The 26,112-nt window shown below is 34.1% G+C and overlaps 3 protein-coding genes across 12 annotated transcripts in view; 2 read left to right on the forward strand and 1 right to left on the reverse strand.

Moving 5' to 3' along the window:
* The first annotated feature begins 263 nt into the window (after positions 1 to 263).
* On the forward strand, positions 264 to 1,378 carry LOC117789710 (protein NDUFAF4 homolog). Its single transcript, XM_034628816.1, has 4 exons — positions 264 to 514; positions 577 to 668; positions 732 to 972; positions 1,169 to 1,378. The coding sequence occupies exons 1-4, from the start codon at positions 370 to 372 to the stop codon at positions 1,306 to 1,308; spliced, it is 618 nt and encodes a 205-aa protein (XP_034484707.1). The 5' UTR covers positions 264 to 369; the 3' UTR covers positions 1,309 to 1,378.
* LOC117789708 (WD repeat-containing protein 61) lies at positions 1,365 to 2,780 on the reverse strand. Its single transcript, XM_034628814.1, has 5 exons — positions 2,684 to 2,780; positions 2,323 to 2,626; positions 2,031 to 2,269; positions 1,742 to 1,929; positions 1,365 to 1,678 (listed from the first exon to the last, which is right to left on the reverse strand). Exons 1-5 carry the CDS (start codon positions 2,684 to 2,686, stop codon positions 1,405 to 1,407), a joined length of 1,008 nt encoding a protein of 335 aa, XP_034484705.1. The 5' UTR covers positions 2,687 to 2,780; the 3' UTR covers positions 1,365 to 1,404.
* A 317-nt stretch (positions 2,781 to 3,097) lies between these two features.
* LOC117789705 (F-actin-monooxygenase Mical) overlaps positions 3,098 to 26,112 on the forward strand; it is a 48,246-nt gene continuing 25,231 nt past the window's right edge. For 5 of the 10 annotated variants that reach the window (XM_034628812.1, XM_034628807.1, XM_034628809.1 and 2 more), the window contains exons 1-3: positions 4,311 to 4,353; positions 8,970 to 9,074; positions 22,850 to 22,918. The gene's annotated coding sequence lies outside the window, so the exon portion shown is untranslated. Of the gene's footprint in view, positions 3,179 to 4,310; positions 4,354 to 8,969; positions 9,075 to 22,849; positions 22,919 to 25,293; positions 25,401 to 26,112 lie in introns of those variants that run through there. The other 5 variants (XM_034628803.1, XM_034628806.1, XR_004617923.1 and 2 more) reach the window with 3 other exon arrangements.

Consider the following 26,112-nt stretch of genomic DNA (forward strand, 5'->3'; position numbering starts at 1 on the left):
GCAACACTGCAACTCCCAGAGATATCGCTATCAATATATTTTGATCTGTGTCCTACTATCGACGACATTATCCCGCCATTCTTCATTCTTTGCTTTTCGCTCTGATTTTTAGTTATTAGGCTTAGAAATTTTTCCGCAATTGAAATTGTTGATGAAATGAAACTGTTTAAAATATTTTTCTTAAAACTATAGAAAATCTCAACTAGCGCTATCATCGATAGTTTTCCAGCTGTTTCAACAACTGTCGTTTTACAGCACTTTTTTGTTGGTTATGTTTACAAATGCAATCGTTTGTGGTACTACTTTAGTTTTGCGAAGAAAAACAAGTAATTTAATTGAATTGTCAATTAAAATCGAAAAGATATCGTTATGGGCAAGGCCATGTCCATGGTGGCTCGCAGAGCCAATCGCTTTAATGCGGAGAATCGAGCACATCGTGTGTTGGAACAAGAGAAACCGATGCCGGCACCAAAATATGAATCCAATTTGCGGGACATGGAACGCACTCTAGAATGTAAGAAATCTTGTCTCTAATTAATAATTTCCTCTGCTCATACTCTCTAATCTCGTTTGCAGTGGATCCCAAGTTCGTGGACAAGCTGAACACAAAGGACGCCGGCTTGGACACACGACTAAAAGATGTTTATGTAACATCGCAGGATCAATTTGTGGGTTAAACATAAGGTGTGCCTGCTGAAGATTACTAATATAAGTTTATTATTTACAATTAGATACAACGTGTGCTGGAAAGACAAGCGGCAACAGCTGCCGAGAATATAAAACGACCACTTCCATTAAAACGCAATGCGCCCGATGACTTTGAGTACGGATATTTGGAGCCAGCTCGTGTAACTCATGGAAGATGCACTCTGCGTCAGGCGCTGCAGTTCATCAATGATCATCAGCTTGATCCGGAAACTTGGCCGTCTAAGAAAATAGCTGATGAGTACAAACTAAAGGAACCGCATGTTGGTAAGATTAGTTCCCCCATCTTTGGTACATTTTTCTCCATTTGACATAAATATTTTCATTATTAAAAATGTACATTTATTGGCTAATAAGTCCCAGCAAATGTACATTTTTAATTATTCAAAAATATGTTTAAGAAAAAGAGAAAATCTAAGCTTATCATTGTCAATTCATTTGAATTTCCTCCATTTACTTACAGAAAACATATTGAAATATTTCAAGACGTTTAGTGTCTATATACCGGATCAGAAGTACAAGGACACATTGCTGACGCAGGCTAAGCAGAAGATGCTCCGGGAGAAGCCAAGTTCCGATGAAAATAATAGTAGTAAATCATAGATAGTTAGCAAATTACAATGTAATCGTGAGCCTTCTGCATAGTTAAATAATTGTTGTTAATTTACACCTATGTTTTATTTGACTTTTCATAATGAATCACACAATGGCATTGGGTGGACAGTAGTAAATGTTGAGGGATTTGTCTTCCGACGCTGATATCACTTTATCATTTCCTGGACTGTACTTAACGCCCCAGACCTGATCCGTGTGCTCATTAAATGTGTTAAGACACTTGCGTTCCGCGGTGTCCCAGACTTTAACACTGCGATCGCTCGAAGAGCTGGCAAAGTGTTTGCCATCCTCAGAGAAGGAAACGCACAGCACCCAGGAGGCGTGGCCGGACAGTGTGCCCACCACATCGGAATGTGCACTAAGGAAAATAGTTATTCATATCAGCAAATGTGCCGGGTAGATGTTAATCGAATCAACTTACACATCGTAAAGTTTCATGTGGCCATCGTCAGAGCCGGTGAGCAGCATTTGTGAGTTGGGTGAGAAGCAAAGACTGCGCACTGGCATTGCATGACCCTCAAGCGTCTGCGCCACTTTGCCAGCCGCCACATCGAAGATGGTAATGATGCCATCAATGGCGCCATTGGCAATGTACTTGCCATCGGGACTCTAAAATTTATAGACATATATTTAATGTATTATAGGGTATGCAACAGTTTGACCTGAACTGAATTAGTGTATCTAGTACTTCATCACTCTTGTTTACTCACATATGCAATGCTAAGCGTATATTTGCCATTCTGTGCATCCAGCACCTGCTCGGCTTTGCCAGTTTCCACACTGTACATGGAGATCTTGCCATCATTAAGACCGGAAATCACATACTTGTTGCATGGTGAGAAACCAACTGTCCAGAGATCCACTGGACCAAATGTCAACTTGTGTTTCTTCTCGCCCGTCTTGGCATTCCAGAGACACATGCTCGAGTCCAGCGAACTGCTGGCAATGGCTGCAAAACAAATAATTGTAGTTAATTCTTGTTATTGTTGTCTTTCCACTTACTTTGGCCATCGGAGCTGACGGCAACGGAAACAACGCCAAGTGCATGACCCTTTAATTGATGCCGCAGCTTCAGTGTGTTATCCTCACGTAAATCCCACACCTTGACGAGATCATCCAGTCCACCGGTCACAATGAAATCATTGGGTTTCGGCTCCTTTTTGTCAAAATCAAATGGATTTTCTTCATTTGGTGGCGTGTTTTCATTGTCATCATCATCCAATTTTGCCGGTTCTGGGTCGCGTCCCCAGGCGCATGCCCACAGCGCATTGTCGTGTGCGTTCTCCTCTTTGTGCAGCAATGAGAACTACAAAACATTTTCAATTCAATTACTTATTAATTTCTTAATTAAATACAATTTTACCATTCTGGAAATTATTTTTTTTTGTTGAGAACGCTTTTTGAAAGACGTTGCCACCCGGTAGAAAAAAGTTGCCGTTCAAGCATTGCCAGACTTATAAACCTAATTTAGTTCAGGCTCGATAATTTTATGTTATGCATCAGCTGTTATTAACATTGCTAACCAAATGATCTCTCTAATGGTGTTAACAGCACCATAACATATTTTTGAGAATAATTTTTGACGCAAACTTAATTGTTGTTCATAGAAATTATAAATAAAGCGGCGCAGTTTTTAAATTTAAGATTGTAAGCTTGTTACTGTTAAACTATTTAAGCTTTGACCGTTAATATGTCTGTGGTATTTTTGCTACACCAATAGGTATTTTTCGCCTATGTTTAGAGCATTTTGGTGCTTGCTGCTCTTGGTCACACTGCACTCAACACTAGTGCAGTCGAAAAAAAACCATTGAACACGGTGGACGCGATTCAAACGACAGTTTTTAGAACCAAAACAAGTGTAAGTGAAGCATATCTGAAGTGATATATGTAATGAGAGATCTAAATAAAATGCACATGCTGTTATATAATTTAATTTGAATGCTAAAAGTGCACGGCGCTGTCTATATACACATGCATGTGTATTTGTGTGTGTGTGTGCCTGTGTAAGAACAGTGAAACGAAATACTTTCGTGTCGCGACAGCCGCCTGGCTGCTGACCAACAAACCAAAGCAAAAGCAAAATTAAAACCAAAACCCAAAAGCAAGCAACAAACGAAAAAGAAACGACCAACGCGTGCTGCTGTCGCCCGCAAAGCAGAATTTGTCGCCGCCGTGAAATGAGCTACCGATGCTGCCTGCATAAAGAATATAAATATTTTACTATTCAACCGCGTGTCTGGAATTCAAAATAACGCATATGAACATATACAAACATATATATATTTACAATCGTGGGTGTGAGCTTGCGTGTGTGTGTGTGTCTGCAGCATTTTTTTTATCTTTTCATATCTTTCATCGCAAGGCGCAAACCAGATGATTCATTTCGAACTCACTGTGCTGCCGCTCAGCTGTCGGCGTTTCTGCCTTTGCACGCGCATCCTGCTCACACACATACCTGCACAATCTCACATATTTGCCTATTTGTTAAATTAACCGAAAAACGCCGTCGTCGTGTGCGCTCTCCTCCTGTTTTCCCCCACCGTCTTCATCATAGCCGGCTGTGCGCATAAAGCAACCAACAAAAATAACCAAAAAGAAAAAAAAATTCATTGCCGCCCCAAAACCAAAAGCGCCTGCTTTCCATTTCCATGTGTGTGCGTGTGTGTGTGTGTGTGTGTGTGTGTGTACGGTTTCGGTGTCTGTTGCCTGTCACTTCTGTCTGCTCTCCTCTCGGCATATTCCGTTTATTCGTTGTCTGCTCTCTTGTGTTTGTTTTATTGATTTCCATTCACCAACTTCTTCTCCTCAATCCCTTTAACTATTCCTCCTCCATACCGTTGTTTGATGTAAACAAAACTGCAACCGGTTTTTACTTTTCTACGCAAAAACTTCATTAAATTTATTTATCCGTTGATGTTGTTATTATTGTTAAATTTAATACGCTTTATAAACGTGTAACATTCTCTGTTTTTCTATCAAAACGCCAGCAGTTGCAATAGTTCAACCAGCTTCAAATTCAAATTTTATTAAAAGGTAAGTTATCAACAAATAATTCGTTAACATTAATTTAATATTTTTATGCTATTTTATTATATAGTTTGTTGTCTCTGAAAGTTGTTTAATTTTTCCTAAAAGTATTATGTTTCGATCGGGATGAGTACTAAGTACACAGTTCCAAAGAGGAACAATTTTCCATTCGTACAAAAAACTAAAAGGTGTCAAAATCAAGTTTAAAGTGTTAATTTATACTTATTACGATATAAGAAGATGATTAAAAGTAAAAACTTGCGATTGAAAATTCAAAGGGGGGGACCATTACCATCGATATCGAAAATATTAAATTTTTTAAATACACATAATTTGAATGCAAAATGAATTAAGAGGCCAAATCATGATTAAAATGACATTCCGCTTGAAAATCGGTCCAGTTTTGACAAATTTACGAAAGTTGGAAGTGAATCAGACTTTTGATCTACCCACTGTAAGCTTTACACTTTTTGACTTATATACATGAGTTATAAAGGGCATCTCTATGTCCATCAATCTCGTCTGACTTGTATTGTTCAATGCCATAATGATAGTTAGATTTTATGTTTTTATATTTATCTGCCATGAGTTACAATTGCATTGTATTTGACGCTCTCTTAGCCTTCAAAAGAACACAATATGAAATGCCATTTCCACATACGCATGTATGTATGTATGTGTTGCCTTATTGGACATGAATCTTTCCCGCTTTCCGTGAGGTGTACAAGAAAGAAACTAGACCATAAACATAAATGTCATTCACAAGCTGCCATTAGCGTAAAACATCAGAAGAAGAAGCAGGAGCAAAAGCAGAAAAAGCGCGACGAATGTGAATCCAGGGCAACAACAAAAAATATACATATATGTATGCATGTAACTCAAGGCAAAAGCTAAAAGATAAAAACAGAAGGAGAACCATGAGTACGTGTTGAGTAAACTGCAGTCAAATGTGCACAGCAGAAACAATTACAAGATACACGATACAAATTTCGCATCTCGTCACAAAGAAAGAAGTCGAAAGTGAGGAGAAGATGGCAATTTTTGTATTTTTTGGCAGAAGTGCAGCAAAGTCAAAGACAAAAGGGTCAAAAACTGCAGCAATTTCCTGTGCACAATATGACATCATGAGGTCATCATATAAGTAAATAGATAAAATCCCGGTTGTTCAAGAGATGTTTTGATTATTTTGTTAAATAAGGAATTCTAAAAAGTTTGTCAAGACTTAAAAACTATCAATAACAAAATTCTTGTTGATCATTGTATAAGCTTTAATTTATTCAATAACATAATTCACATACAAGCTTTAACCACTTGAGAATTGCAAGCCAATCTTGAAGAGTTAACTAAAGCTCTCAGCTGATCATGCTTGAGATTTGTAGACAACAATAGCAGAGATTATCAACATATACAGATAGATATTTATATATGTATGTATGTAGTCATAATTTCTTGTTAATTGCCCAGACGATGCTTCGGTTGATGAACTTGTGCAGCAACAGCAAAAAAGAGATGAAGCAGAAGAAGGAGAAAAAAGTGTGGCAACTAGATGACAAGCAACTGCATTATGCATGCTGTGTTGCTCAGGCCAACAACAACAGCAACTCATCGTCACGTCTGATAACAATAACTAAGTAAAAAATAAAATGTGTACTTCATACTCGCACATTCATCGTATCTCACGCTTCTTTTTATTTTGCATTTAAACGACGACGCGGTCGTTGCTTGAACTCTGCCGAAGTTGTTTTTGTTGTTGTGGCAAAGTAGCTGTCCTAACACTTGCCACATGACACTTGCCACACTCAAGGCAACAGTGGCGAGGACACCACAACTCAACGCGATATTTTAGTTTATATATTTTTTTGAACTGAAATCTTGCGTTTGCTGTTGATAAGATAATTTATAAATTTTACGCAAACTGTGGCTGTTTTTTTTCTTTCTAAAAGGCTGAAATTCAGGTTTGATTCTGACATACGTGTAATTTACAATTTGTATGTCCATATAATTATATTTGTATATTAAATTATTATATTAAATTAATAAACATTAAAGCGTGAAAATTTCAAGTATATGTTTTTAATTAAGTCGTAAAATTATTTTTAAAAGCCAAATACCTTGCTGGTAGTTTCTGCTGGTGCTTCTCTAACTTCTCCAGCCCCAACTGCTCGAACACTTGAAGGAAACACTTGACAATTGAGAGGTTTCATTAAAAGCATTTCTTATGTGCATGTGAAATTTGATCAGTTTTGAAAATAATAAAAGGCAAACAGTGAAAAAGTTTGTTTGCTTATTTGTAATTAATATCAAAGTTCTAATAAAAATATCAGCAAAACAAATTGGATTAGCTCGAAGGCAACTTATGACTACGATGACTTGTTTAGAGTTTCCTTTCCTTTTTTCTATTTCTATTTTTCTTTTTATATTATAAAAAGAAACCGCAAAAATTGATTATCGCTCATTTTGTAGCCGCTCATTACATAGAGTTCAGTTTTTGAAGGCCTTTTGGAGGCCTAAAAATTCGATTTCTTTTCCAATGCCTTTCACGTGACTCTTTGACTGTCTGTGTGTGTATATTTGTGAGCCTTTTCATTAATTATTAATCGCATTTTTATCGCCATAAAATTGGACAAGTGAAGGCGTCAATTGGCTACAAACACTTTCACACAGCTTTATCAAATGGCTTACATCAGCAAATGGCCATTTTCCATGTCATATTTCAGTTGTTGGCCGCTTTGAAGTCCGTGAGCAGCCTTTCAGCCAATTGGACACACCTCTCCCAGGTGAAAGAGACAGATCTACGCAAAAAGCATTATTAATTAAAAGCCACAAGTCTTCCAAGCTGACAGTAATGACCATGACCTCTGTCTGTCGTTGCCTTTTGTTATTTTATGTGAAAACTTCCCATTGCAAAAGTTCAGTTGGACTAAAATAGCATAGGCTTATGCACTTGTCTAAAATATTATTCAGTATTATTATTATTATTATTATAGCATCAACAATTTACTTGGCCTTTAAATTGAGCCAAGTTTTTCAGTTTGTTATGAAAATGTATCGCGTTTGCCGCCAAACAAGCAAATCATGCAAACCAGCCGAGCGTAGACTCAGTAAAGCAATTCACTCATTTACTCACACATTCACTCATTCACTTATTCATTCATTTAGCTGTTCACTTGCTCTTGCTGTAAATATGATTAAGTTTTTATGCTTCGACAGCTTCTGGGCTTGGCTTGACCTAAACTAGGTTCGTTTTAAGGTGTTTCAAATGGCCAAAGAAAGGTGTAACGGATTCACAATCTCAATTTGAAATAGCCCGTCAATGATGAGATCTATTTTACTCTATGAAATAGTGTAAAATATGATTTTTTAGTTAAGGCTAGGATTTAATAAATATTATAAAAATTATTTTTTTTAACAGAAATTGGAATTTAAGACATAACATAAAATTATTTTTTATGATTTTTTAAATATAATCTTAAATGAAACTTTTATTTTAAATAATAAATTTTAATATGTATATTTAAATTTTTATTTTTTTTTTCTTATCAAATAAATAAATTTTAATTTCTTTTTTGTTGAGATAAAGAAAAGGAGTTAATGGTTATTTATTTAAAAAAATATTAAAAATCAAAATAGATAATTTTTCAAAATGCATAATTCAAAAATAATAGATTTGAAATTTTCTTAATTTTTTTTGAATTTGATATTTTTTTTTAGGTCATCACCCTTTTTTGCGATATTGCAGCTCTATACAATTCTCTGTCTCTGCAGCAACTTTAAATTTATTGACAAAACATTTTAGTTGCCATGATTTATTGGCATAATAGATTTGTATCTCAAGAGTGAGGCGCAAGTTTGTTTTATGTTTGTTCCTGCGTTGAGGGGGTTGACTTCTTGATTGAACAGCATTGTTGAGTAATTTCCAACGATGTCAATGTGCAATGCCAATTCTGGCGTCAAACGAAGGCCAATCACATTCAGATATCAAACAGCACGAACACATTCAATTTGAGGTGTTGACAGGCCGTCAAATCTAGAGACATTAGGAAAATGTTGGACTGTTGGTAGAAACAAATGTTCAGTTGGTTATATAAATAGCGTTTTTCTCTTCCCATGTCAATTCGAATTGAACAGCCGTACAATTTCCGCCACCCACTAAAACAGTGGCCGGAATCTTCTAGGAACAATTTTTTTGTTTATACTTAAAGTGTGAATCACATTGAATAATTATATGTATATATAGCGGATGAAAAATTGCAAAAGATGACGTATATCTACTTAAATGAGACCTTGACTAACAAACCTGAAACTGACAAACAGGTAAAAGCAACTTGAAAAGCACGTCATGAGAATATTAGACGAAGAGATACTTTTTAGCCAATTATTCTTTGTTAAACATTTATTCCCGTTTCGTAAGATATGCATTAAATGTTTACCAAAATATATATCTTTTTATTGAGAATATAAATAAGAATTATGTATACATTTATTTTTCTCCTATTTTAATTACTATAAACAATATGGCCCTTGTTCTTTAAATTGGTTAAGTGGCATATTTATTTTAAATTTACTGTATTTAAAATAAATTTTGAGTTATTAATTAATTACCTTTTTTTGTATCTTTTTAGCAATCGAAAAATACTTTAAAACGAAACAAATCATTGCCAACTAAAAAATTGGTTTGCTTTTTTAACTACCACAAATGTTGTCCACCAGCAATTTTGCAATTTAAGGTGAGTTCATAAAGCAATTTAATTGAATATTTTAAAACGGAAACAACGTTTATTTGTAAAAAAAATTTTTAACGATGACTAAAATTAGTCAGCAGAAGTAAATTATTTCAAATTAAAAATAAAAATAAAAAATAGAATTATAAAATTAAGTATATTAGATACAATTTTAAGTTTAAAACTGAGAAGATATATAATCCAAGTCACACGTAAGAATGTGAATAGTTGGCATTTAATTGAATTCAAATCAACTTTCCCATTTGCTTTAATTGTATACGTTATTGTTAGTTAATAATAAGTTGACTTTATGTTATGCTTGACCAGTTGATAATCTATAGAAATCGTATGGCAAGGTCACTTGATGACGCTGATAAACATTGCTTACACTTTGGTGTCGATTTCAGTTCAATTTCAACTGAGATACAGTTGAGTGAATGCCCACCTGCAGTTGCTGACAGCGGCTGTTATCAATCTATATCCAAATGGATAATAAATGCCTTCATTTTGTCGGAGTTCACATTGCGTTATAATTGGACAAAGTGGCAAATGCACTGGGCGACATTCGACGCTTTTTTATTTTGGCCATTTGCCAAACTTGATGAGGTGCAAAGTTTATTGGGCCAATAATACGAGTACGCTCAACTTAAAATACATTCATACTATATGTATGTATGTATATTCATTTATTCACTTATCGCAACGAAATCGAAACTGGCCAAATGACAAATACTATTTTTAATTACGCACAGCATTTGGCAATTTTCATTTCTCAACTGCCGAGACGATCTAATGACATTTTAATTGATTCCTTCTGAACAGCAGCTGCAACATCGTCAGCCTTCGAATTTTGCTCTCAACTTAGAAAATGAAAATCTATTTATTTATGCCTCGCAATTCAATAAACAAATGCAAATGGCATTCGAGCTGAAATCGAATCAAAACTTTCCTGAAGTGAAAATTCGCAATGCGCGCAGCTAGTTCCTTTACTTCATAAATACCCTGTACTTAACGCGAATAGGGGCATATTAAAAAAAAATTATTTGACCAATGAAACTAAAATTAGAAAATACCCTTTAAGTATGATAATAAATGTAGATTAATTTATATGCACAAAATCAAAAATTTAAAAGAACAACAATCTTAAGAAATCTATTGAAAAGTTTGCTTAAGCTTAAAAATTTGCAACTAGTTTCTTTTTTTTTTAAAAATTGGTAAGCAGATGTTCTATATTATTTTTAAACTCTTATTAGAATTTTTTGACATCGTTCTTTTTTATTTATTCAAATAAAAATATAGTGGATCTTTGGTGTAATAATCCTCTTTTTTAAATTGTTAAATGTTCTCTATATTTTCATTCGAGCTAACTAACAATTGCAAGCTTGCTTGTAGGGCATCTGTTAGTCGTGCACAACTGTTGGTTGCCTTTCAAGCAGTTACCACTGTTGTTTGCTGCCAATATTAGCGTGAAAAGCGGCGCAGCTTGCGATTGCATGTGACTGGGACTGTAGACTGGGGATTGGGGCTGGTTTTGTGGTTGGTTCTTTGGTTCTGGCCATGGCGCCGTCGTCATCGTCATTGCTTGAGTGAAATCCAAGAGATATTTGCACAAATCTCTAGTACGAGTAGCATTTAAGTAAATATGTATGTATGTATGTATCATTGTGTGCGTACGTATTTTATTATTGCCCCTTTTCGCATTCTGCGTTGTTTTTTCGGTGTGCTTTCTAGCATTTCCTGTGGTTATTTGCTTTTTATTCACAATTAATTGTGAATTTTTAAACTATTTTCATTTCCATTTGTTGTTGAATTATAAATTTTATAATACAATACAAATGTGGGCAAGTTTATTGAACCAAATACACAAATTATAGTACACATTTCACTACACGCTTTTGTTGTTGTTGTTATTGTTAACTGCCAAATGTTTGATGGCTATTTATGGTCAGCAGCCAGCAGGGAAATAAATATCTATGTTGATTTTTTTAATGCCACACAGAGTTCATTGCCACCAGAAGCAAACAACAAATGCGACTGTACATACATACGTGCAACATAACGAATATAAACATTGGAACTTGTCTGTGCTTAGGAGCAGGGAGCAAGCAAGCATATGCTTACTTATAAGTATGTATATCTGGCATTAATGTGCATATGTATGTGTGTTTATTGGCCATGGTTTGCAGCCAAGTGTGAGTCTTTTCTGTGTTTAAGTGTGTGTTTTCTCCTCAACGCCCCTGTAATAATACTAAGCCAATCCTTTTTGATTTAATCTTTATTGTTTATTAATATATTATTTCTGAGCAATAAAGCGATTATATGCAAAATGTATTTTGAAAAAATTCTCTAAACTTTACTATTTTTTCGGCAAGGAAAGACAAGTTTAAACGATTTGTTATATATTTTTATTATATTTTTACATCTTTATTAAAAATACATATGCTTTATTATTATACATTTCTGCACATTTTTTCACCAATCTTTAATTGATTATTTATGTAAATTGCTTTATAATTAATTTTTTTTTTCAATTTGCGGTAAAATTGATTAAAAATTGCGATTATTCATACATATCATTTTTTATTATACAAATTTAAATATAGACAGTTAAACTTAAACGTTTTAATTGAAATTTACACTGATTCTTTATTTTTGAAAATATATAAACCATTGATTCTTAAATTATGATTATTATCTTTCAACTTAAATTAGGTTAAGATAAAAAAGTTGAAATTAAAATAGTCTCACATTAATACTTGCTATGCTATAACAAATTTCTATAAATTTACTGAATAAAATCTAGATTATCAAGTAACAAACCTTTTTACGTATTAAAAAAACTAAAACAATTTGTTAACGTTAACAATAATATTATGAATACTTCATGAAAATATAATCAATTCGCAGTTCTTATCGCCAAATGTAATTTGTAGTTAATTCTCACCGTTTTATGGCGCCATTTCAATATATATTTCACTCTATTTTAGCTATAAACTGGCGCTGCCCTATTGACTCAAGTGATGCGCACACCTAGGCATAAAACTGATAACGAAGCTAATCAATAGAATAATAATCAAACGAAACCACCGAGCGTTATCACAGCTGCGTTAAAGGGATCACAAAGTGGGCGAGATAAGCGCATTGTTCCATATTTGGTCATAGAGGAAAACGCTATAAACCTTGACCAACTAAATTAGGGGACAAAACGGAATCAGCTGTGTGACTGAAGCGATCGACACAACATGTCTTAATAAGGCCTTAATGCAGGGCAGTAATTTTTTTGTTTTTGGCCAATTGCAGGTCAGTTGTTGTCGAATATCAATTGGAAAGTCAGTAAGAATCGCCTTAATAAACGGGGCGTGGTCCGTAGGCATTATTTCTTTGCTGGATAATTGGAGAAGCATTTTAGAAACTGCTCTAGCTTGGTCAACTGGCCAATAAGGCACGCTTTGAGCTTCAGAATCTCCCAGAGACTTTGTTGGGTTAATAAACAAGTTTTTGTTGTGGGTTGCGCATGAGTCATTTTTTGTTTTTGTTGCGTGGTGCTTTAAAAAAAAAGAAATGAAATAAAAAGGTAACTAAACTATGTACATGCAGCAATTTACAGTTAAAGGGCAAACTCAGAGCAACTGAAAGGGAGCTGAACATTCAGAGAAAGAGAGGGAGAGATAGAGAGAGAGAGAAATGGAGCGTTGACTCTGCCCCGTTTATGACGTTTGCACTTAACCCCAACGTGGCACAGTTATTATTATTTTTTGTGAGTTGAGTTGAGTTGAGTTAAACTGAACTGAGCTGAGCTTTTGAATGGCGGAAGTTGATGTGGTCCAGGGACAGCAGAGAGAGCGAGAGAATGAGGGGAAAAGGAAGGTGAAACAGCGATTCAACCAAGCGAGAATCATCCACAACTATACGAACCTCAATTGTGCCGTTCTTTCTCACATTTGTGTTTACTTTTTGCTGTTGTTGCCTTCTGTTTATTGACGCTTGAATGCATTGCCAGCGGATATTGACAGCAGCACTCGACCCACTGCAGACCCAATGGAGCTTCCAAACTCGAGTTGGAGGCAACACTGGCGACTCGCTGGCTGTGCGGCTTAGTGGCACAACAGTAGGGCACACAGTCATATGACGTCAGTTGTTGCATTGATTAAGAAACTTGCAACGAAACTGCCAGACGGTTGGTTCAACTGCTGAGCTTTTAAATGACAATATTGAGGGAGTGTTTCTAAATTTAATAAAGTATTTGATTAGATCTGTGTTAACAATATTCATTACTTTATTCTTTTATCTTAACTTCAGACGGTTTAATTTATCCTTTTGCTCCATACTTGCTATAAATGTTAGTTCAATTTTTAAATTTAGTATAGTTTCAAAATTACAAACTAAAAACTTTCTATTTAAAAAATATTTTGAAGTTTTCTTCGCAGTGTTCCCTATATTAATAGCAAATGTCGAATCAGTTTTTAAATTTTTGAATTTCCTGCAGAATTGTTTTAATTTATGCTTTAAATAATTACATTGTTAAAAAAACACTAAAATATATGATAAACATGTACACAGGGAAACTGCTCGTCTAGCAATCACTCTACAAATGCACTTTTACTTAATCCATACTTTTGGCTCAATTATTGTAAAAACAAAACACATGCAACTACCAGTTTTTTGTGTGGCTAAGCAAATGTATAGTATTATTTAGAGTTGCAGAAAAACAAAGTCGTCAGTGGTTCATGGCCAACTCGTGCGCCTAATAGCCATAATAATTACAAAAACAACAGCAGCAAGTAGTAGACAAAAGCAACAACGAAAATAACATTGTGCAGTGCCATGGAATCTGGCCAATGAATCAGAAAACGCTCCAGAAATGACCAAACACACGCCAACGCAACCAAAATCTGCACACGCGATGCCCAAATATCAAAAACACACACACACGTGATTATATATGAGTGTGTGTATGTATAAATGAATGTTGCTTATTTTCGTTTTTTTTTTTTTTTGGTGCCACGCCTACGCATTTGTAATGCCTCTTATGGCAAAGTAGCTGACAATTTAATGTCCAAAAATGAATTAAAATAAAAAATCGAATAGTGTCGAGCAAGCGCCAAAAAGTTAACAATTATAAACAGTTTATAAAAAATATATAAGCCAACAACTGGCCACAGGCAAGGTGAACACAGAGCTGGGCTGGCTAAGCCGCTTAAGACGTTGCACGTGCCACAAAAATGGCTGATTATAATGGGCTTAAAGCGAAAAGAAAAATAAAAACTCTCTCTGGGATTAATACACTGCAAGATTTTATATAAAATTTAATTAAAATTGTTAATTTTACTGAAATTTATAAAAATATTTTCCAGTTTGAATAGTATAATTACAAGTACAGTAAAACATAGCTTGTGAAGAACTTTAAACAAATTTTTCCAAAAATATATTTTTAATGATAAATAAATCATTTCAAGAAATAAAACTTTCAAGTTAATAACAACTAAAACAATTTTATTATAAATAAATAGCTGTTTGATTTTATTCCTGACTTTGCAGTAAGTGGACATTAAATTGTAAATTTTAAATGTGGTGCAACATGTCGTATGAGTAACATGTGGATTCTATTCTAAAAACAAACTTAAATTAACAACGACAACATTCTTGCGTAAATTGCAAATGCCAAGCGTAGGGGAAATTGTGCCAATCGCTTTAAAAAAAAGATAGAAACAGTTAGAGAGAGACAGCGATAGAACGGTAAATTTATCGATTTCGATCACAAGTAAAACTTGTTGACACTGCAAATTACGCAACTTCATTTGCGGCTAATTTCATTTAAATAAATTGCTGAGAAAATGTGTATGCAAATGTCACAACGTTTATGTAAATTTCTGCAATTGAATTGAAGATTACAATACACACACACATACACAATTCAATCAATCAGTCAGTTTGTCGATCATACAGTGTACATATTGAAAACTATGTCATAGAGAAAAAGTTCACTAACCGACGCACTCTAAAAATTTGACCTAAAAATGAAGAGACAAAAATTGTTGGAAAATTTGTGTGTGTGCGCATTGAAGTGAAGTCCATTTGAAATATTCTGTCAGCTGACTGACAGCAACAACTAGCAATAATAATAATAATAGTTGAAAAAAAAAAAATAATACGCGTAATAATAAAGATGATGATGTTGATAAGATGATTAGCAGCATTGCGCTCTGCGGTCATCGTTAAATGAAATATAATTTATCGGATTAAATTTATGACAATTTCATGCTGTAATGCGATTGAAGCACGTTGTTGTTGATGCCCCCCAGCTGAAGATAGTGCAGGTCAGAGTACTCTTAACTCCGAAACTGATGCCTAATTGAAGGCAACAGACGAGTCTACCATAAAATTACTAGCTGCTGAATTAATCAACATTACTGAGAGTGGGTTGGTTTAAATACCATCGAATATAGATCTTAATCCAAGGCAGCTCACAGATCTTGTCTATTTCATTAGCAGATACAGTGTATATTTTAGTTGAATTTTTATTAAATCTTTTCTCTTTTTTTTAACTCTCTTGATTACCTTATTAGGAGTTTCGTATGATTTTATTTTATTTTGCAAATTGTGTATCTTTAAAAACTATATTATTATTGAAACATTTCATTTTTTTTAAAGGATTTTTTTGTATATTTTGTTAAAATATACACATGTTTAGATTCGTTTCCGAAAGCAATGTATCTATTATTCAACTGCTTAGTTTTTAACTTAAACATCCTCTTATTTGTGTATCTTAAAGTTACTCTGTTGTACATTTCATTAAGAGATACTTTTAGATCTAGATGTCTTTTTTTATGTATCTTTTAGTCGACTATTTAAACAAAAGTAAAAAATATTTTAAAAAAATACCTCTTATTAATTTTGCATATACAAGCTGTGTATCTATTAGTATATTTAAAATTTTCTCTTGTTTTGATTAGTGTCAGATACTTTTAATAATAAATGTAACAGCAAGCAGTGTATCTTTTAGGCGACTATTTAAATTTAAACTGAAACATTCCTTCTGCTGTGCATCTGTGGCACTTCCTTGAAGTTTATGGAGTGTGTTGCATGTGCTGTTGCATGCCGCAACTGCAGTAGGCATAACCAAACCGAACTCTGCAGTCTGTCGAGTCAGATACGAGACGCCCCACATACATAGATACATAGATATATAGATAGATAGATACTCGCACATATCATTACATCTATTGTAAAGTATTTTGCTGGCCTCGTCGCGTTTTTCATTTCTCCTCTGGCTGACTGACTAGCTGACTGTTCGTCTGTCTTTCTCTCTGTCTGACTGACTGGCGTGTGCTCACTCAATTAGCGCCCAGAGGACCGAAACCGAATTAAAAATTGAAACAGAAGCAAAACCAGCAGCAATTTCAGTTGCAGTTGTTGTTGCAGTTGATGCAGCAGCAACAGTTGCTGTGGCACTGGCAACCATTGAGACTGTGTGCGTGTGTGTCTCTCTGTATGTTTATGTGTGTGTTGCCAGTGGGCCGAGGATTGTGCAAATATTTGCCGCTAACTTAACTGCAAATGAAATTGTCTTACACAAAACTACAAGCATATAGATTCATTTGTTTTTTTTTCTTTCAGTAGCAACAATTGTTGCAGCTTTGCTTCTTCTTTTGTTTCGGTTGCTGCCACAAGGAGGTTGGTGGGGATAAATTGTTTAAAAATATGCCGCTGCCGATGCATTGAAAATGCCAACAAATAACAAATAAAATCAAGTCGAAACAAGACAAAAAGAAAAACACATATTGTATAAATAGAAATTGTATAAAAATACTTTTGGTTTTCATTTGGTTGCACTTTAAATTGTTTTTGTGGGTTGCATCAATTTACTTTCGTTGCGAGACTGATTGTTGCAACTATTACTAAAAGTAAAATCAAAACACTCAACTCGTTATCACTTTAAGAATCATTACTAACTTCTGTTGATTACTTAGAATAATAAAGAATACTTTAGTTTTATTTAACATGTTTTTGAATACATTTTTGTGTGATTTTTCAAATAACAATGGTTTCAATTAATTTTTAATTTTAATTATACCATTAGTATATAAAAAATAGCAAATCTACAATAGAACTTTTTCATTACTTAAAAAATTTCGTTTTCAATCATTTCTTTTGTTACGATCACTGATTGCATTGTGAAAAGTAAAATCCAAAATTCTCAGCTTTAAGAATCATAACAAATGTCTGTAGATTATTTCACAACAATGGAGATTACTCATACGCGCAGTTGTTCGGATCAAAGTTACGTTAAGATTGTCAGCTATCATTATCATATTAGTAAACAATTATAAACGTTATTATCGCTTGTCTAAATACGTCTATATATTGTGTTGGTGACATTACTCATACGCACCGGGTGGCACTGATTTTGAGAGCCTTTCACACAAATTCCAAGGAAAACGTTGCAATAAACGACGCTAATAAAGCAGCTGAGCAACAGGCAACAGTCAACATGATGTGTTGTTGTGTTTGTGTGTGTGTATCTGTGTATTTCTCTCAATTAAAGAACAATTATTGTTTGCTTTGGCAAATATTTGCAGCATGTGCGCAACTTAAATGAGGCGTACAATGCATTCGATGCGCTGCCAAAGGCACGTTTCACTTTCATTATGAGCACACAGATACACAAACACATGCAAACTTACGACTTACGCACTTGGCTAAGTCATAAACCTGTCCAAGATATCAGACAGCTGAGATTCTGTCTGTCTGCACAGTTGCTAATGCATTTGAAAGTGAAATTCGCTTTTAAGATGTGACATTTGTTTGCCATTTGTCTCTTTGATGTCCAGACTACTTGAGAGTAACACTTGCAACTTGAGACAAACTGGGGGAATCATTTTTGAAGGACTAGCAACATGCAAACTGTCTGCGTTTATTTGTGAAACTCTGGCTATAATAAATAAATAAACAAACACGTTGTGAGACTTTGTTTGTTTTTGCAACCGATAAATGTTTGTTTGGCTATTTTGTTATCGATGCCACAAGGCGGCTGGCAGTTTGCCTTGCAGCGTTTTTCCATTGAAAAGCGACAATACCAATTTGGTCTATTGCTTTCCGGTCTATACAGTTGTTTGTGTGTGTGTGTTTCTCCTACAGCCTTATATGCCTGCTTGTATGGAGCATGAGCAGGCAGCTCTTTATACGCTTTGATGTGCCTCATTAAAGCGCATTTTTCAAATGCAACGTGACATTTTTTCAAGGTTGTTTTTGTTGTGCGGCGAATGCAATTCATCAACATTGCTGACCAACACCAAAAGATTTGTCATGCAGCCAGTCGCATAATTAAATACTTTCACCTGTATCTGACAGATACATTCAAGCAGTACGCATATGCAGATACATAGATACTGGCAGACTGCCCGTCCCGCCCAAAAGCTGACAAAGCCAATGCACTAAAAATAGGCGCATTGCCTTTTAGCCAAGAGACACAACACAACACACATTTTTAATAGCCGCTTTTCACGCACGGTCGTTGAGCCAATCCATAACCCGTATACAACACCCCTTACTCGAATTGGCCTGAAGACATGTAAGACCTGAAGACATCAAGCCATGAAGACATCAAAGCAACACAGCTGGATTGTTGGATGCGTGAAAATGGCGATTTATGCACCTCGAGCAACGTTGTCTTGTCGCCTTTTCGGGTCGCTTAAGTAAATCACCAAGTGCTCACTTTCTCAACCACACACACTGAGCGAAAACGTGCACGACTTAAAATTGCTAGAGTCTAAAATGTAGTCAAGTATTTTAAAAATATTAGCAGCACAAGAGCATCAAAGAAACTTGACCTCTTTTGAGTTAGAAATTTTCATGTACTTGAAAAGAAAACAGATGCTGTTCATTATGGTTCTAGAATAGCACGCTTACGTTCTTTATCCATATTTTTTCGGTTAATATTTAGAATTTATATCTTTAAAATTATAGCTTTAAATAAATATTTCATCAGTTGATTCATGCATTTGTATTTTAGAACTATCTTTTATAGTAAAATTTCCATTCACATTCATCACCAATCCTATCTTTATTAATTCATTTTGTATATATACAATTCGACGCAATATGTTTATCGCTTTAATTGAACCACAATTCATTTTAAGCATATCAAATGTCAATAGCATTTGATATATTAACTTCTAGCCATGTCTTGAAAGCTATTTAATCAACAATTGCTGCACCAGATGCAGATACATTTTCAGCTTTATCCGCTTTTGTTTAACATTTCGTTTTTCTTTTAGATTTTCATGTAGATGCATTCAGTTTGGTATTTTTAAACAAAATTTTTTAATTTTTTTTTTTAATGTAGATGCATTCAGTTTGGTATTTTTAAACAAAATTTTTTAACACATCCGTTTATCATACGGACTGTTTATTTTCTAGCATTTGTTGTTGTTGCTGTTGTTATTTGTTTGCTTTGCTCGTCTTGCGTTTTGTGTATCTTTGAGATACAAACAGCCGAAGTATTTTGTGTCGAGACTGCAATTCAATTTTGAGTCAATGCTTTAACATTTGACACTGAGGTTTAGGGCGTTGGCTGCAACCATCAGCATCCCATCTCACATCTCTCATCTCTATTCGTATCTGGGGGCTGACAATGAACCCACAATGAAAGTACAATCAAGTCGAGGTTCGGTTGGATGTGTTTTGGGTCTGGGACAACGTCAATGACTGCTGGCAGAGCGCTAATTGCATTTATCGCTGCTTAGATGTTAATTATGACAGCGCAGAGTGCATGTTGTACAATAAACGTTGCACAAACAGACAGAGAGGGGGGAAAAAGAGACAGAGAAAGAGAGATAGAGAGAGTACTCAATTTAATGTGTAGGCTCAAGCTCAAGCAGGAGGTCAATGCTATTGTTATTGTTATGCTTTGATATTAAAGATAATTAACTGCCCGCACATTTGCAATTTAAGCTATGGATAAGGCCAAAAACATGCAACAAAGTTCAGAAAACGGTAGATAAAGTCTGCTTGAGGTTTAGAAATGTCCTTTTACCTTTCTCTAAATTATTATTTTGAAATTCTCTTAGTTTTAAATTTAACTTATATTTATTTCTTATTCAAATCTAACAAATAAATTGTGTGTATACCTCAGAATCTATAACTTTTTTTCACTTTTTTATTTTTAATTAAAAATCGTATATTATTTCATAAAATTGTAAATATAAAATTTTAATTCATAATTATCTATCTCTAACTGAATAATCTAAGGTGTCTGCATATGACTTTGTTTCAGTTACATTTTTTTGGCCTTATTGTGACTTATGTGACAGCCTTTAGTAGTTTTATTGATAAATCTTTGTTAAGAGCAACATTTAACACAGAAGACAGGTTGGTTTTTATCTAAATTTCAACTTGGCTGTGCTATTAATGTTGGCCAAGTCAACAGACTTTGCAGTTTCTTGTGCTTAAACAGTTTATTAGTTGGCATTTAATTAGGGTTAATCAAGCATATAAGCTAGCATATAAATCTTGTAAAACAAACACATTAATCATAGATTCATAGATATCATGCGAATCTAAATTAGATTATCAGTATCTCTTGCTGGAATTAACTTGGTCAAGTTGCCAATCTAAACTCACACCTAATGATATATCAATCAAGTCTTTTGACACCTTTGGGGAATCGTGAGGTCTCTCTGACTGTCATTATATCATTCGTAAATCTATAATTGTTTAAACAAATATTTGCACAACATTCAAATTTTTGGTTGTTGTTGTTGTTGCTTGTTGTTGCGTTATTTCCTTTCGCTTCTCGTTTCTGCAGACATTAATAAATTGCTTATTAAATATTGACAGAAGCACAAAAAATGTAAATAAATTACTTTAGCATATTTACAATAAAGTTGTGTGCAGTTTCTGACGTGAAAATATTTGTTGTTTTTTGGGTGTGGTCAGAATAGCAGCCGGTAAATTCATAGAACACTGTTATGCTGTTTATTAGGCCAAAATATTAAGTTAACAACAACATTAAAGTAACAAGTGAGCTCAAAGAGCAAAGCAAACAAGTTTTAATACCAAGGAAAAGTCACCGGCGCAAGTGAAAGCGCCAACGCTGACGTCAACGGCGACAGCGGCAGCGACGTCGACTTCATCCCGGCCAACAATGGAAGGCAGTTACTTCTTAGCCAACTTGAAGTTTTCCTTAAGGCATCCTCCGCTGGCTGCCAATGGCTTGCAATCATATTTCACTCCCTGCAGTTGTTGTTGTTGCATTGACTATAAAAATAACTGAACACTTGCCGTTGCACACTTGGCCAAGTTTGGCAACTTGACGCTTACAACAAACGAGTTGCCGTTTGCAGTAGTTGTTGTTATTGTTGTTGTTTTTCGACTCTCGCATTGGGCTAACTATTTTTGCATTCACCTTCCCTCCCTCTCAGAGCAAGGTAAACATTTAATTTCATTCATTGCATCCATCGGCAGTCGAAACTGCCAAAAATGGCTAAAAAAAAAAAAAACAAAAAAAATAATACAAAAAAGCGTTGGCACAAAACTTGTTCATGTTATTTCCATTGTTATTATTTTTGTTGTCGTTTGCTGTGGCATTGCCAATGCACTTGCCGCGGTTATTTACGGTCTACTCAATAAGCTTGCAACATGTTGTGGCATTTATTTCAACCATAATTTGTTATTATGCATTAAAAAAATGATTTTCCAAAATTATGTAATTTTTACATTTATTTATTTAATATTTAATTATGTTTTTTTAAAATTAATTTTATACATAAAATTTACTTTATGAATTTGCTAAATTACAGAGTATTTTTGCGTCTGGAATACCCATAAGTTTATTGTTTCTATTGTGTGTTGCTGTTGATGTTGGCCACGTGATTTTGCGCCTTGTTGCAGTTACTTTTGTAGCCAACTTGCTACGTTATGCACCTTTAGTAACTGTTATTGCTGTTGTTGTTGTTGTCGTCGTAGCAGCAGGTGTTGTTGTTGTCGTTGTCAATTCTTATTGTTGTTGTTGTTCAGTTGCATTCAACTTCGCCGTCTTAGTCGATGATTTTAATGCCATTTTCGTGCCGGCAGCGGCTTGCAAAAAAAATGTTGAGCTTTATTGTTGTGCGCATATTTTTTGTAGGTACTGTGAGCATGGTGTACACCTTTTTCCTTAATAAATCATAAAACGTAATAAAAAAATCTTTGTTAATAGTTAAACTAGGTTTTGATGTTTATTTTCACAAACAAATATTATTTAAATAACTTCTTTTTCTTCTATTTTAAGTTAACAATAAAAAAAAAAATTGGTAAACTTTGTTAAAAAAAATCCTATAAATGCTATTTTTATGTTGATTGTCTAGTCATTATTTTTTATATTTTTAGTTTATTCAATTATTAAACGTGAAAACTATGAAACTTTAATCGATTAATTCTTAAAAGTAACATATGTTTTGGAATGCATTTTAACAATAAGAGATTAGCAACAGTTCCAATTAACTGCCCACAATTGTTGCCAAGTCTTTGCCAAGTTGTATTTTAATACATTAAGTATTATTGTCATTTAAAGTTGTCGAGCAACCCACGCAACATTCAAGACAAACAAGACCTTAAGAAACTCATTTCTTGTTTTTATTATTAATGTACTTTTGACTTAAATGAATAACTTGAATTAACCTTCACTTTGACAAGTGACAAATGTTGTAATTAAGTAGCATAAATAGGATTTTATTCTATGATATATAAACACTTGAAATACTTGTCTAATTTATGCTGAAATTGTTGTTTTCTTTCTACAGTTAATGCTGCATGTACTTACCATATGACAGATCCAAACGATAACGCCTTCGACTGAGAGAGACTGAGAAGTAAGTTTAATAACGTTATTTAAAGCTAGTGATGTAAATCCAAAATGTAAATTGAGTTTAAAGTCTAAATGTATACAAATGATCGAGTTTTCAAAAAAAAAAGAAAAAACAAACACAATTTGATGCAGAATCAAATTAAATTTGAGTTGTCGATATTTCATGAAATTTGAAAACATAAATCGAGATAAAGTAGTTAAAAATCGCGTCCTCAAAAATCAAGTTGTCGATTTTTCTTTGTATTTTGACATCACTATTTTAAACCCACGCCGAAAAATTGAACAACATTAGTTTGTAAATTTATGCAAATTGTTATTAAATTTGTAATGCAATTTTGTCTGACCCGATAACGAAGTTGTAATTGGTGCAGAGGGGTGTGTCAACATTGTGCGGGCGGCATAAATTCTATTTAAATGTAGGTGCCACATGTGGCAAGCCACATGGGAGCACATAATTGGGATACAGCACCGGAAATAGGAACAGAACTAAGCGAAGCAACATAATCCAGAGTGACTTGCAAATGATGTCAGTAAGTTTGAAAGGATTTAATATTAAGGACAAGTGACACATACATATTATGTGAGGAGGATGCAACAAAATTGTGGCGCCTATGATGTCATTTTGCGAGTACCAAAGTGCTTTGCGTTTTTAACTCGATTTTGAAAAATATCCTAGCTAAACAAACTCAAAATCAATTAAAATGCCATTTATATTTATAGAAAAATATAGCTTTACAGGCGCCGCTGTGTCGAATGATACTCTCTTCCTTTCTCCCTCTCTCTCTATCTGCCTCTCTTTCATGCTGTGGCTGCCAAATGTTTGGTTGGTGGCTTCTCTGCATCGTTTGTTGACCCAATTTTCCCCAACTAAGAATAGCGACATTTTAAATGAAACAATTTAAACATTTGCCTCAAATTACAACTGCACTTCAAGTATCGCCACAAACTACCTAAAATATAAATACGACTTAATTTTAATTGACTTAATTAATAATTTTAGTGAAAGAACCTTTTGTATTATTTTCCTAATTATATCTGATTTATTTGGCTTTGTCTGTCAGCCGTCAACTTAGATATATCAGGAAATTTATAACAATGGGAAAATTGTTTGGCTCGCTACCAAATAAGGCGACAACTTGCCTCTAATCAAATTTGCTTACCTATTTTTTTCCTACTGCCTGTCATCTTGTTCATAAGAAATACTAAAAATAATAGAAAAAATATATTTCAATCAGAAATAACAGTGAATACCCCTATTATATAAATAAATATATATGTAAATATCTATTGAAACACCGTCAACCAAATAATAGATATCAATCAAGTATTAAACAAAAAAAAGTACACTGAATACCCCTAATAAAAAGTATACATATGTATGCATATGTATATTTTGAAACACCCTCAGACATTTCGCATTGTTTCCGCATTGCGCCTCGTTGCTGATCAGTTTTTATTGTTGCCTTTGTTTTTGTTTCGCTCGTCATAAATCAATTTGTTGCAATTTCAACATTTCTGCGTCGTTCTGCCGCCCAATTCGCCACAATTGGTTGCCAAAATTAGAAAACATTTACCGCAAACAACTCGCAACATGCGAACAAATCAATCAAGCGTTTTGCTATTTGCATACTATGTTCTTCAAGATTCTTAGCAAAAAAGAAATATACAGAAAAGTTTACTTGGAAGTTTGAAATACCAGAACAAAGTTATATGTACATAGATATATATTTGCTGAACGATTTTATGTTGATTCTGGCAGTAGACAAGTATATAAATGTGTATAAGCTGCTTTTGAGACTTTTATGGCAAAAGTTCTGTCAAGTTTGAGTTTCTTATGGAAATCAGAGATTATTGAGATTGATTAGTTCAAGCAAATAAACTTATATTTGATAGGTTTCTTATTTTTTTAACACTTAAAATGCAAATCATTGTTATCATTAATTATTAATTAATTATCAGATATGGTCAAAATGCATTTGTAATTGTCGTCTGCAGCTAAGTTGATATTTTGGTAATGTTGTTAGAAAGTGTTACACAAACTATTCGTCACTTTCTTATCGTTATTGTTTGTTGCTCTGTTCATAAATTACGTTATCTTTTGTTATTTTTTTTTTAGGTGTTGATTATGAAAACATTTGTATAACGCCTTGTTCGCTTTTATTTTGTAGATACAATATCTATAAATCTATAATTAGAGTTCACAATTTGCCTGATGAGCATGTTATTACTCGTATTTTACTTTGTTGCCGGTGTTTGAATTCCCATTTTGCTTTTGTTTACCTGTAGAGTATCTTTATCTACGTATATATCTTTTATTCACAAACGTTTAAAATTTACTCGTCTGCCTCAAAGATGTTTCATTAATGAACGTGCAACGAACGAGAAAAGTTTACAAAAAAAATAATAAAAATATTGTGCAAATAATTTGTGAAAAGTTGCAAAAGCAAATTGACAATTGTGAACAGACGGACGACAAAACAACACAGGTAATAAGACTATTTCAACCTTTGACAATTTGAATTTTTAATAATAATCAAAAATGCTGGCTATTGGCCAAAAAAGACTCTCAGAGAATGAAATATTTCTTATAACTAAGAGAACCTTGATCTTGTCCGGCATGTGCCATGTGCAACACTTTAGTTATGAAATGTATTTCAATTGTTTTTTTTATTATTTTTTTTTGTTATGACGCTAATGCTAAGAAAAGATACAAATTGACAGGCCAACCCTGGTTTGCCTGCCTCGATGCGTCATCTGCAACTCGATGAGCATCCCTCGTATTTGACTAAGCCATGTTGGCTTAGCAACCCGCCACGTGTTAGCCAACTTCACTCTTCCTTCCGCTATTTTCCTGCCTCAACAAACAAAACATTACACCGGCTAACAGATGAACAAAAATCGATAAGCGTTTAACTTTCCCGTTGCTTTTGACTTTAATTTCCATGTTTTATTTAGTATATTGAGCCATCCCACGCCCACTGTCGACTCCCACAGTGACATAATATGCTGTTCCCAATGTGTCACACGACGCCAAAGGGAGAAAGAGGAAGAGCAAACACAAAAAAAGAATGAAATTAAATAAAGTGGAGTAGAGGAGGGCCGACAAGCGTCAGAATGTCGCCTATGCCCAACCCAGTAGGTGGTTTCAAATAATACCCTAGAAATAGGGTGGGTATTTGGATATTAAGAATATCAATT

Source organism: Drosophila innubila (assembly GCF_004354385.1).
Source record: "Drosophila innubila isolate TH190305 chromosome 3R unlocalized genomic scaffold, UK_Dinn_1.0 2_E_3R, whole genome shotgun sequence".
Classification (NCBI taxonomy): domain Eukaryota; kingdom Metazoa; phylum Arthropoda; class Insecta; order Diptera; family Drosophilidae; genus Drosophila; species Drosophila innubila.